We start from the raw sequence: 13,424 nt of genomic DNA, 5'->3' as shown, positions 1-13,424 counted from the left end.
CACCATCTTTCTCTAATACAAATTCCACTTGGACACACCGGGATTCAAACCCAGGTTATCAGTGTGTAAAGCCAATACTCCAGCTTCTCAGCTAATGATGTCATTATATGTATGTATGTATGTATGTATGTATGTATGTATGTATGTATGTATGTATGTATGTATGTATGTATGTATGTGTATCTATAATAATCCATCTCTTCTTCTTACAAAATGTATCTTTAGACACACATTCTTTTAGTACCTTAGGCATCTTTATATATGTTAGTGCTATTTTAATATAATGAACGCAATTGAAAAAAATATCCATGATATAAGCATCAATGAAAATATAAAATAAAGAAAAGCAATATCTGCAACTGTGAGTTACAAAATACACGAAATACTTTGTAGTTATTTTTGTAGTTTAACCATATGTTTGAGAAAATTTATATTTCATACATCATCAGGACATAAAACACGACGGGCAATGTTAATATAATAATTGACAATCTACAGAATTATGCTAAGTAAAAAATGTTTCCCAGAAATGTCAGTACTTAATTTCTTCTTAACATGAAGTACAATTAAAATAGATTAAAAGCAATATAATTGCATAATGTAATATTTGATAAAATTACAACTGTTGGATATAATAATATTTAGTCACTCAAATATATTGCAGGCATCCAATTCTATATTACAATTCTGCACTTATTTTTGCCTAAAAGTAATGTCAATTTGCCAAGTTGCAAGAATGCAGTACAGTTCACAACTCCAGTCATTTAAAAATCCGGAATTGATGAATATGAATGGAAAGAAAGAACAGTCTGTAATAAATTGTCATGTGCACTCTAAATTGTGAACAAATTAAACAATTCTGACTTCTGTTAGATCTTACTTTTGAGTAACTTTTTTTTCTTTACGAGGAATTTTAATTACATAGATACTCACATGTAATAAAAAAAATATTTTATTTATTACCAATTAACTTCAATCTAGTTATCTCACGATGAACAACAAACTAAAACTTAAAACGTTCAACTATATCACTTTAATGTTGTCATTGGATTCACGTGCCAGACTGTTCATTCATATAACACTAACTTCGAAATTGTTACTGTATTATCATGCTAATAAACTTCATGCGTAATTGATTTCGCGCATTATGTACTTTTCACGTCATCAATACGAACTCTTTACTTTTGGTGTCTTAAATGTAAAAATACTCACAATTGACTGAATAAATAAACAGTTCAAATAGTAATAACAACTTAAATTTGTACATTTACACTATTTTTTTCAAGAAGGCAACATTAAATAGCAAGAACTGAAAGTATCTTGATTTTCATCAATTATGACACATGTTCAATCTGATAGGTACAAAATAAGTGCAGGCTCGGCATAATGGATGCCTCGTTATGAAAACAAATGACAGATTTGAAAGGAACTCCCTGTTTCCGAGACAATGATACCAGTTAACAGATGTATATAGAAAAAGTTAAGACATCCTTGTGTACACATCAAGCATGCTGGGTAGTGCTTTCCACAATGTTTAAACATTACATGATTAATAAATTTGATCAATGCAGCCATACTAGGAACTGAAATTTGCATATGCATTTAAGATTTTATTATATAAACTTTTCTAACTATGTACTGTAAGAGATGTATTTTTTAATTTTACGTGAATATAGGAAGAGGTGAGATGGGGAATTTTCCTGACGAATGACAAAAAAACGTGCAGTCAGCTACCACTATATGACAGTTTAAAAATATTTCATATCAAATTTGGTGGGTTATGCAACTCTTATTTTTCTGCATGATCATATTAACAATTTTAATGAGCAATATATATATATATATATATATATATAAATTGAATTACACTACTGGTATGTTGTCTCTCTTATACACCACGTTGTCTAAAGAATTATGACGTAGACTGGTGATAAGCATGGCTAATGAGAAAGACAGGCTATGGCGCAACGTCACATTCTCAGTCATAACATGGCCAACATTGAACAAGTTTATATATAAATGCACGTTTAACATGAGATTAACATAGCAATTCCTTTGTATTTTAGAACTTTGAACATGTATTTATATTAGGTGATTGTCAAGATGGCCATGACTAGACCACGATAACCACGTGACTCCAATCATGCCGAAGCCTGTCTTTTTCATTAGCCACAGTGACAAGGAATGAACACTAGTTCAAGCTCTCAAGAGGGAAGAAATATTCTCATGAAATGTCGGCCAGTGTAAGGGAAACTAATGCCAACCTAGCATCATGAAAATCACCAGGTTGATCACACATTATCTTCTTACCTCCATATTGGTTGAATGACCATTCAGCTCTACTGAGACATATGGATGTGAGGCAAGCAGCTCTGATCATAAATATAACAGATTGGCCATTCCCATGTTAAAAATGGTAACATATGAAAGAAAACCACAAGGATTGCCATCATCAATTGGGAATGACCGCTAGATGGAAGTACAGTTGCTCCATGCAATTCAAATGAGAGTTACGATGTGATTTCTTATGCAGCAGCTAGATGGCAGCATAGTGAAATTGATGAAAGTTGTTGCCATCAAAATCTATAAGGCTGAGCAATCTGTTATATATGTGATGTGGGCTAGCAGTTAATAGTCAGTCTTGGCCCTACATGGGCTGTTGCTCCATAATTTATATTTATACAAGTTTCACCAATGAACCACTATTTGATGACACTTCACATTCTTAAAAGTGTCAATGTTATCCTGAAAGGTGGGTTTGAAGAGGCCATAGTGCTTCTTCTTGGAGCTTATGAACAATCTGCGAAAAACCATGAACAATGTGGAGGAACTTCAAACGATAATTTTAGCTACTTGCAATAACACCGAAAGGAATCCAAACATCTCTGAATGATTTCAACAGTCAACAGTACGACTTTCCAATTGTGCAATGAGCTCAATGTTGTGCCATTTTCAGAGCCTCCTCTAAATCATACCATATATGTTGTAATTAACAGTTACATAAAAACGTGTAGTATGTCATTAAGGCACAAATACAGTAAAAACAAGTGGAATACCATAATATGGGTGTGGTCCTCATAAAAATTTACTACCTATATCCTTCATCCAACTAAGCAAATGAGTTGTCTAATGCCCAGGCATAAAACAGTGGCACTTCTAAGGACATGTAACATTTAACAGATTAATCGAAGAGAGAACATTCAATTAAAAATACAAAGACATGACAATAAAAAAAAGCCATCAAAATCTCACTGCACACAACTTATCTGCAGTGTAATTCAATTCACATAATGGACTGACAGTTAAGTAATCTGCTAATACAGAGTTGACGAAATGAAACTCCATCATGGTTCAAGGAAACCAGTAACTGCGAACCCCTATATGTCCTCTGGTTTTACGGCTCTATTTACCCTCATAGTAAGATACCTCTTATGCTCCTTGGCTGTGGAACAATGTATTTTTATTTGCAATTCTATCACGAAAAAATCTTCGTGGAGAAAGTATTTCTAAAAATTCTGTCGTCAGTTTCCCGATTTTCTTGTGTAATTTATGACAACAATATACAGACTCGTAAAAAATTTTTAATGAGACAGACTCGGCTTAAAATAAGAAGCCTCAAGTGAATAAACGGATCTTAAAGTAAAAATTAAACGGCATAGGTTTTTGATTAGAACAAAGCCCTTGAAAATCTTTGTGCCGATTAGCTCAGCTGAACTTCAGTTCAACAAGCTACTAAATTGTTGAAGTTAAAACTGTACAAAATCCGTGTAGTGCGTCAGCTTTTGTTCCCAGATGATGTGGCTAGAATAAAGGAAAAAATCAGAGAGAGAGAGAGAGAGAGAAAAAAAAAAGGAAAATAAGTCAAAGTGTCTACAGAAATGTGCTAAAGAAATGTTAAGTACATTTGAATGCAAAAGATCGCCATTTTTAGCATTTAAAACAATATGGTGAGCCTTTTATTTGAATTTATCTTGCCACAAATTACAATCACAGTTTGGCAGGAGATAGGCTAGCCCTATAGCATGTGGAGGCCACTAAATCTTCAGTTGACTAGTGGCGTTTCATCTCGTCCACTCTGAATAAATATGATAGTATTCCATTAGGTTATGACAGAACAGAGTCTGCTAAGCCATTTCCTGTTTGGATCAAGGTGCTAGCCTGAGACATTATTCAGTTGTCCTTTTCAGTAAACGTGTGTGTGGTCCTGTGATTTCTGAATACAGAGGAGGTGAAGAGATTTCAAAGCACACCTAAAATTTGTTATCTAAAGAAGTTACCTGATTAGACGAGTAATTATTATGCAAATAAAATTGATTTCTCTGACAAAAACATTTTTGGAAACATATACTGACTAAATGATTTCAGTGATCACTTATCTTGTATAAGGAACAAAATTAAGAAAACTATTATTCCATCTGATTTTAAGTAAATCAAATTTTTTGTTATTTTTGAAACAACAAGTTATTATTTAACAAAATTAATATACTTCAGGTGAATCATTCCCAGAAGAAATAAGTCATACATATCGTATACTAACAATGTTCGATAAATAGTTTAGGAAAAAATATTACATACAGCCAGATAGAAAAATGAAAACCAACACATTGCAGAAATTCACTTTTTCGTTATCAGGAATACTGAGATCAAGTATTTCTGTTATAATATCATAATAACAAAGGAAACCAAATGGTCTGAAAATATACAAAAACTTGCCCAAACATGTCGAATATGAATGAGGTCTCGCCCAGTTGGTTAAGAGCACTCAGCGCACACAGCTGAGAGGTCCTGGGTTCGATTCCCGGTGCCAGTACGAATTTTTCTCGTACTTAATGGTAATTGCCCAAACATGTTCAAACATTTTTAACAAGAGCCAGAACAGGTCACATTGTCACTCAATTGTACCTACACCGATTTCACATTTCTGATAATCCTACTTGTCTGTGGTGTAATAATCATGATGAAGATCTGGAACACATTCTTCTATACTGTCCATCCATAAACCACAAAAGAAGTAAATTAAACTCATCAATACCGGTTGCAGAAGACACAGCCCTGCAGTATATATTGACTACACCCCAACTCTGGCTACTAGCAACAGGCATCTATAATGAACACCGATCAAAATATCCCTCATTTCTCGTGAAAAACAACAACTGAATACACTACAGTGGACTATAGTGAACTTTATGTTATCAGCAAACAGCTGGATACATTAAGAAGATTGATTGATTGATCGAAATAAATTTTTTTAGCCATTCTATTATTTCTGTTTATATTTTACATAATGAAAAATAAAAAATTACAACTAAAATTTATCACTTAAAACCTGACAAATAACATAAGTTACAGACTTAAAACTCATTTTGATTGGAAAGCACTACCCTCCTTCAAGTCAAGGCCCCATGCTGCTTGTACTGATGCCACTCACCAGAGGTAGGAATATCGAAGGCCAGGCTGCCAAGGGAGTCGAGATCAGTCGGAGAAACTTGCTGTCCCAACTGCAATTGCTGCTGTTGTTGCCGCGCTCCCTGACTCTGACCACCACCACCGCCACCACCCCCACCACCTGACTGTTGCTGTGTCCGAGCACCAACGACAGCTCGCAATTCCTGCCGTACATACTCCGATGATATCCCATTATTACCACCTGAAAGACAGTAGTCTTATTTAACAAGGTGATAATGCCCGAAAGTTACTGAATTATACATATATTTCGTAATTAAAATATTTTAATTATGACATTCCTAACGAGATTTAATTGCACTGTAATAAAATAATGTTTTTGCATTTTGTATGAATAAGCAGTTATTAATTCAAGTACAGTTTGTAGGAATTTTGGTAAAAGTAAGAATATAAATCTTGTCTCATATAAAAGAAAAGAAAGAAAATAATATAAATTTCAAATTAACAAATGCACATGTTAAATATATATCTCAATTTATAAAACCAATCATGCATTCTATCTACCAGTTCTCATTAACCATAGGACAAACTGTCGTTCTTCTAGTGTTTTTCAAAAAATGGAAAGAGTAGAAAGTAATATGTTTAACTTTTGTTATGGTGTATTGTACAGAACACTGTCCCCTCCCCCCCCACCCGAAATGAACTACAGTATGACGGCATAGCAAGAATCTACTGCTATTTGGTGGAATGAGTCTGAGGATATCAGACCAGGTGGGATTCGAATCCATGCTTAAGCACAACCTCAGATTTCGAGTTCAACACTGAAAACAAATATCCAGGAAAAGTGGTATCAAATTAGTTTAACTGTAAGAAAATAATACTGGACTTGAAGTGATTGAAAGTAAAGTATTACATCATAACACACTATTGATGCATTTTCGATCTCATGTTACTCTACAAGAGAAACATAAAAACTATAAATGTAATATTGCATGTACTTACTTACTTACTGGCTTTTAAGGAACCCGAAGGTTCATTGCCGCCCTCACATAAGCCTGCCATTGGTCCCTATCCTGAGCAAGAATAATCCAGTCTCTATCATCATATCCCACCTCCCTCAAATCCATTTTAATATTATCTTCCCACCTACGTCTCGGCCTCCCTACAGGCCTTTTTCCCTCCGGTCTCCCAACTAACACTCTATATGCATTTCTGGATTCGCCCATACGTGCTACATGCCCTGCCCATCTCAAACGTCTGGATTTAATGTTCCTAATTATGTCAGGTGAAGAATACAATGCGTGCAGTTCTGTGTTGTGTAACTTTCTCCATTCTCCTGTAACTTCATCCCTCTTAGCCCCAAATATTTTCCTAAGAACCTTATTCTCAAACACCCTTAATCTCTGTTCCTCTCTCAAAGTGAGAGTCCAAGTTTCACAACCATAAAGAACAACCAGTAATATAACTGTTTTATAAATTCTAACTTTCAGATTTTTCGACAGCAGACTGGATGATAAAAGTTTCTCAACCGAATAATAACAGGCATTTCCCATATTTATTATGTGTTTAATTTCCTCCCGAGTATCATTTATATTTGTTACTGTTGCTCCCAGATATTTGAATTTTTCCACCTCTTTAAAGAATAAATTTCCGATTTTTATATTTCCATTTCGTACAATATTCTGGTCACGAGACATAATCATATACTTTGTAAACACAGAAATATGTTCTGTCAATGAGACACTAGTATGTCATTAATAATGAAATAAAAAGTGTGATGTTGTGATGTTAAGAGAACCATATCTTAAGTATATTTCGAACTCAAAATACTGGAGGGGGGAGTTAGAGAGTGAGGAGAGTTTTAGTTACAAATGACATTTTTAACTTGAAAATCTTTTGCAGGACCAGTGTTTATAAACTCATTTTTAACATTATCTCCAGTAACTACATTACCTACTTGGAAGAAACTTTAAAATAATTTGGCCCTTCAGTTGCAACAATATTTTTATATATATTTTTATTTTTTAAATAAACTGTAATAATTCTAATAGCCATGTTCAATATGACTACTAGTCTCACAAAAAACAGAATTAATGTGTTTTGCATTCTTTGATGCAGTTGAACAAACCATATTTAAACTGAACATTTTGAACAGACTTTATATTCTTACTTTTCAGATTCTGATATTCCTTTAGGGGAAGGAGGAAGATGTTTTAAAAACTGAACTGATATAATTTGCATTATACATCTTGACTCCATTACAAACATTTATATTTGAATTTTATATTAACTTTAAGCATATATGATTTACACACGACTATCAGCTATTTTATAACATTTAGACATAGGTTAACATATAAAAATGCTCCTTAAGCTACTGAGTTTAAAGCATATGAACCACTGTCTTGTGATTAATTATATTTAGTTACAATTTCTTAAACATCAAATTAGTCATAGAACGATGAAAGTAGTTTGTAACAAATGCACTTATTACCAGAAGCCAATCTGTGAATTTGACTTGGGATTTGTGTGAAAAAATACATGTTTATAATTCTTAAAATCGTCATCAAATTACATAAATAAAATTAAAAAAACTAGATTATTTTATTGCGTTTTGTCATTCAGTATTGCAATTTAAATTGTAATCACAATTGGTTCACTTTTTTCGATTTAGTAGCTTTAGGATAAGACGAAGTAAGTTTACTCAATTTATTTCAACAAGGAATAATTGTAGGATCTAGGTATACATTTAACAAAGGCACAATCCATTGACACATGTTATATATTGTTCAGAATTCAGTAATGTTGGAAACACTTGTTGTTCCCCATTCATATATATATATATATATATATATATATATATATATATATAAAGCATGACCAAGCTTGAAATAAAAACAAAAAGTTGTATTATTCGTTCAACACATTCGTAAAATTTGAACATTTTAAAGCTGTACGTTCATACGCATTGTAATGATATATGAGCACACTGTGAACCAAATGGCTGGAGCACTGATTTTCTGCACCTGAGTTCAAATCCAGCAAGTGCAAATGAAACTTGTAGTGAACAAAGGCAGTATTGAGACAGGTTTTTCCAGGGTACTCCAGTTTCCCTCCACATAATTCCACTTTAACTTCATCGGTAAAAATCACATTAAAACTGGAAAAGTCCCATTGCCAGTGTGATATGGCAACGAATCTACTCACTGAAGGCAGCCAAACATACAATAATAATATTTATCCAACTGACTTTTAAAAGTATTTCCAGCATTACCAATTATATAAACAAAGCTATGAGTAAACTTACATAACCTACACATAATAAGAAAACAAGTTTCTTCACAAGTACCCGTAAGGTACAGCACATTTACCCACAAAGAACATTTAATTTTCCCACATGGTTAAAACTAATGATTGTTGTATTGCAGACTAAACTATTGCCAGATTTATTATATTTACAAGACACACTGCTGAACTTACAATCCATCCCATGAACCAACCATCCTGCGATCCATTCACAAAGCACAAATATCAGGTGTTACCAAAAGCACATTCATTGCCTGATGTCTTGTGTATGATTGTGTTACTTAGTCTGTTGCTTTGAAAGCCAAAGGAAGCTAAGTGAGTGCAACATGTGTGTGTGTGTATATGTCTATGGTATGTATGTGCTGCTGATGCTTGCTGGCCTTTCTATTGTCTTTTTTTTGTGTGTTACATGCTGACAGAAGAAGAAGAAAAGCATGATACCAGAGAACAGTGTGTCACAAAAAAATCTACCACAATTTAATGTATGTTATATTCAATAAATATGGCTACAGGAAGAAAAAAACTCTCTCAAGATGAAATTAGATTTCTTTTCCCCTTATATTGCTTCATCCTTTACATGAACGCAAAGACAAATTACTGAAATTTCAATTGATGGTATTAATTTAGAGAGGTTCACTGTAATACTGTAATTAAGTTTGTTTGTAAAAATCTTAATTTTTACATTTAATTCCTTTTTGTTTCCCACATTACTACCTCGAAAGAATAAGTGAACAACATATCCTTCTAACAATACAATTATTTGTAATTGATTACTGAACGATGCTGTATCAATTATACAGTTACCTAGTACCAGTGGAATTGGTGATATGGAGATAGTAATTTAGCGAGATAAGTCCCAGTATTCGCCATGGGATTACCTAACTTAACCTTACAGCTGGGGAAAAATCTCTGAAAAACTAAACCAGGTAATCAGCTTAAGCGGGATTCGAACCCATGCATGAATGCAGTACTGAAGCACAAGTCCCTCTTGCTACTCTAGATCACATGAGTGGCTAATGTTACACGCGAATATAAATGTAACTAAGAAAGTAAGTTAAATGCAAGAACAAAACCAGTTTATACATTAGTGTAAGGAAACATATTAAAAATGAAAAATGTTAAGAATGCCTAGCATATCTTACAACATGACTATTATGCACACAATCCATCAAATGGGAAGCACAGTGAAACCTATTGTAGTATTTTCCCTTTATGCATTATTTTCCACATACAGTACATAAATTTACTTCCTTTTGTTCATATAAAAGGTACTTCTTGACCACAAAACACTATGAACAGATTTCACTCCTTTCCCCAGTAACATTCGTCGAATTATCATCTTCATGACCAAACAGACTCAATGGAATATAAAATACCTAAAACAATTCCTTAATAACATCATAGTATATAATTTACATTAACTGTGTGAGGTCTAACATGCCAACTTATACTGTAGAAACTATTAATATTTCCATGCAGGTCTTAGCTGTTAATAGGCTGCTTGGTGCATGTTAGAATAAGCCAGAAGCTTTTATACTTGTATAAGATTTTGTAAGATTTACTCCTTCATACTCGATTTGATTTGACATTGGAGGTGCAACACTAGAAAATATTTTGTACATATCTGTAAGAATGTAACAGGGAGGATTTAATATTTCTAGGAAAGTGCAATATAATTTTACTACTTAGGCCTACATTGTAAATGTAACCATCATGAGAGAATACAGTTTCTCATTACACAAAAGATTTATCAATTTCAAGAATTACAACTGTATTTTCTTTAATTAAAATTAAGCCATGAAAATGAAAAATTCGAAAGTGTATACTTTATAATTAAGTAAATTAAACTGATAGATTTACATTCCACAAAATTGAGACTGAAAGCTTTCATTAAAATATTCTGTATTGCAATATATAAATCAAAGAATTAGAAAGATGTACTATGTGCATGTGCTACCAACTTCACACAGACATATCACAATTATATACTATGTTAACACTGACTTGCTTCACATGTTCTCAGGTTTACAGGATATATTTGACTATTATGTTTGGCCATCAGCGAATATTTTCACAATTTAGCCTTCAGAATTATCATGCATAGTAAAGTTATAATTATCAAAGTTTAGATACATAGTTCTCAGTTTTGTCCTGTAAGTATAGATATTTGTACATTCCACATGGCATGTTAATTATGCACTTTAATCCCAACAAAATTTCTGCACATTTGCATGCAAACCCCAAAATATTTTTACCATATTTAATTGCAGCATATTACACATAATTTCATGTATTCTACATTTAAATAAAAAAAGGGCATTTTAGGATATGTTTAGGAACCAAATAAAATAACTGTAAATTGATTTATCTGGATTTTGTACTGAGAAATATGGAATAAGCAAGAAAGGTAAAGTATAAGAATAACTATGAAAGGAAAGCGTATCTTCATAAATTATTGGCAAAGAATATTATTATTGCCCACGTTCTAAAACAACTATCTCACACAAAGTGAAATCATATGTAATACCGATACTTTCAAGGGTATGTCATTCCACATTTACAAACTAACATGTAACTATGTAACTACATTAAAATAATTTTAAATAGTACATAATAATGATGGCTTGTAAGCTAAATTATTTATAAATAATTGAAATTAAATTCGCATTGTTATGGAATAAATCAAGGTCCAATAATTTCGCCTACATTCATCCTTAAACAATTCTCTGTAATAAAAAGTATGCATTTACAAAAAAAACATTATGCACCGCAGGTAAATATGGTAAAAGATTAGTTAATAATGCATTAAAAGCGTTATAAAATACAATTGATGAAAATGCAAGATCAGTTTGTAACTCGGGCATAAATGATGACACAAAGTTCTGTGATAATCCAATTGCTGTACCCATTGTATCAATAACAGGAACAGTAGTTGGTTTATAAGAACTAAGTATCATACTAACTCTCCACCTGAGTTATGGAAAAATAATTCCCATAAATAAATTTTAATGTTAGAAACTGTTAAACATTATCAATCCAATGTACTTACTCTGGAATGTCTAAAACATTGCACTTTGTCAGATATATCTCAAGACAACTATTAGTAACAGAACAGGAGAATAACAGCAACTTACAGTTGCTTCAATTTCAACTGCTTTTATTTTTTAATAATTTCAATAGAGTGTATTATATGCTATGAACCCACAATGTCCTCCAATCATGATCAACTGTCACTCTAACGGACGTGAGTGTTACATAAATGAAGTCATGGCTGTATTCATGACAACGGTATTGTGAACACACCTCACCCTCCCATCCCACCCTGCAGTCTCATCAGATGTGTGCGTTGGTTTCTCACCAGTGTGGTGCCGTGTACTGGTGCAACATAACCTAATATACTAAACACAGGAGGATGAAAAATGTGACTTCCAGGAAGAGTGTTGAGGCAAGAAAGCATATGTCCAACAGACAAACACAAAAAGCACAAAACATAACAAAAACACATAATTATAAACACACAACACAAGTGTGTTCTTCCATGAACGCAACACAGACAGCTTGTTAATCACACGTATTGACAAGGTGCCCAGGACGGGGAGTGGGCAGTGCTAGCCGACGAGCGAGCGAACGCACGAGCGAGCGACATGCGAGATGCAACCAAGATGAGGCCAGACAGAGGGAAAGCCAGAGATGGTGGAGAGTGAGGTCACATGAGGAGGAGGTCGCCTGACTTACCACCTGGCTGGTGATTGGTTGGTGTGTGGGCTTGGGGACGGCCGCGGTCGTTCGCCCCGTATATATGTATATCGGCCTGATTGAAACAAAACTGGGAGTCGGGTGGAGGTTGCGGAGGTGGTGGCTGATATAACATAGGATGGTGCTGAGAGTGATGATGGGATTGGAGAGGATGCGGTTCTGGAGGATGAAAGGGGTGACCGGGGGATAGGAGATGTTGGGGGTGGGAATGAGGATCCTGTTTCAGTCCATAAGGCCGCGGGGAGTTTACTCCACCTGTAACAGGGATGGGGTGACACGTGTCAGTCAGTTCCGACACGATTGCTGATGTTTCCTTTCCGTCGTCGAATGTCGGGGAAACGAATCTTAAGAAAAACAAACATGGCCTACCAACAAAGTGCATGCACAGATAAAGAGGGCAGGTTATGAAACTGAAATAAAAGTTGCAGTATGTGTCGATGGTAAGGCACAAAAGGTGGGTAGCACTGCTATTGAAATATATTATAGCCTACTTGGGGAGGAAGAGGGGAGGAATAAACACTCAAAAACAAGTGCCAGGGGGCGTGCAGCAGAGCTCAAAGTAATCTTCTCTTACTGGGGTCAATAAAAGTAAACTTAAAAGTAACCAGATCACTCTCAACAGCATCAAACTACAAGAGTAAATTCTAATGAAAACTACATTACTGCAAACCTCAAAACACTTTAGTTTCAAGTAGCACAGCAACAAACGTACAGAGAAAAGGGGAGGGGGGGACGTCATGCTTTGCTTCCTTCTCAATCGTCTCCAAAGTTGAAAGCTTCAGAAGTGGTGGTTATGTATTTATTGTTTCAGTGTAAAGATGTTAACTAAAGTATCCTATCAAAAATTGTAAAAATCTTACGATCTGGATTAGTTTCAGTTTACAAAATCTTGCGATCTGAATTAGTTTCTGTTTACAATGTCATTTTCAATAATGAATATAAATACGTACATAGTTCTG

General features: G+C 34.0%; 1 protein-coding gene across 12 annotated transcripts in view; it reads right to left on the bottom strand.

Annotated features, from left to right (window-relative positions):
- The window catches only part of LOC138706386 (nuclear receptor coactivator 2-like), a 613,007-nt gene that overhangs the window by 14,978 nt on the left and 584,605 nt on the right, over positions 1-13,424 (bottom strand). For 11 of the 12 annotated variants that reach the window (XM_069835613.1, XM_069835614.1, XM_069835610.1 and 8 more), the window contains 2 exons: positions 12,445-12,720; positions 5,429-5,647 (listed from right to left, as the gene is read on the bottom strand). In XM_069835613.1, the coding sequence (XP_069691714.1) occupies positions 5,429-5,647; positions 12,445-12,720 (495 nt within the window). The remainder of the gene's footprint in view (positions 1-5,428; positions 5,648-12,444; positions 12,721-13,424) is intronic. The other variant, XM_069835615.1, reaches the window with a different exon arrangement.

Source organism: Periplaneta americana, chromosome 9 (assembly GCF_040183065.1).
Source record: "Periplaneta americana isolate PAMFEO1 chromosome 9, P.americana_PAMFEO1_priV1, whole genome shotgun sequence".
In the NCBI taxonomy this organism is placed as follows: Eukaryota; Metazoa; Arthropoda; class Insecta; order Blattodea; family Blattidae; genus Periplaneta; species Periplaneta americana.
The sequence above is the reverse complement of the archived record's forward strand: the minus strand, read 5'-3'. Positions and strand labels throughout refer to the sequence as shown.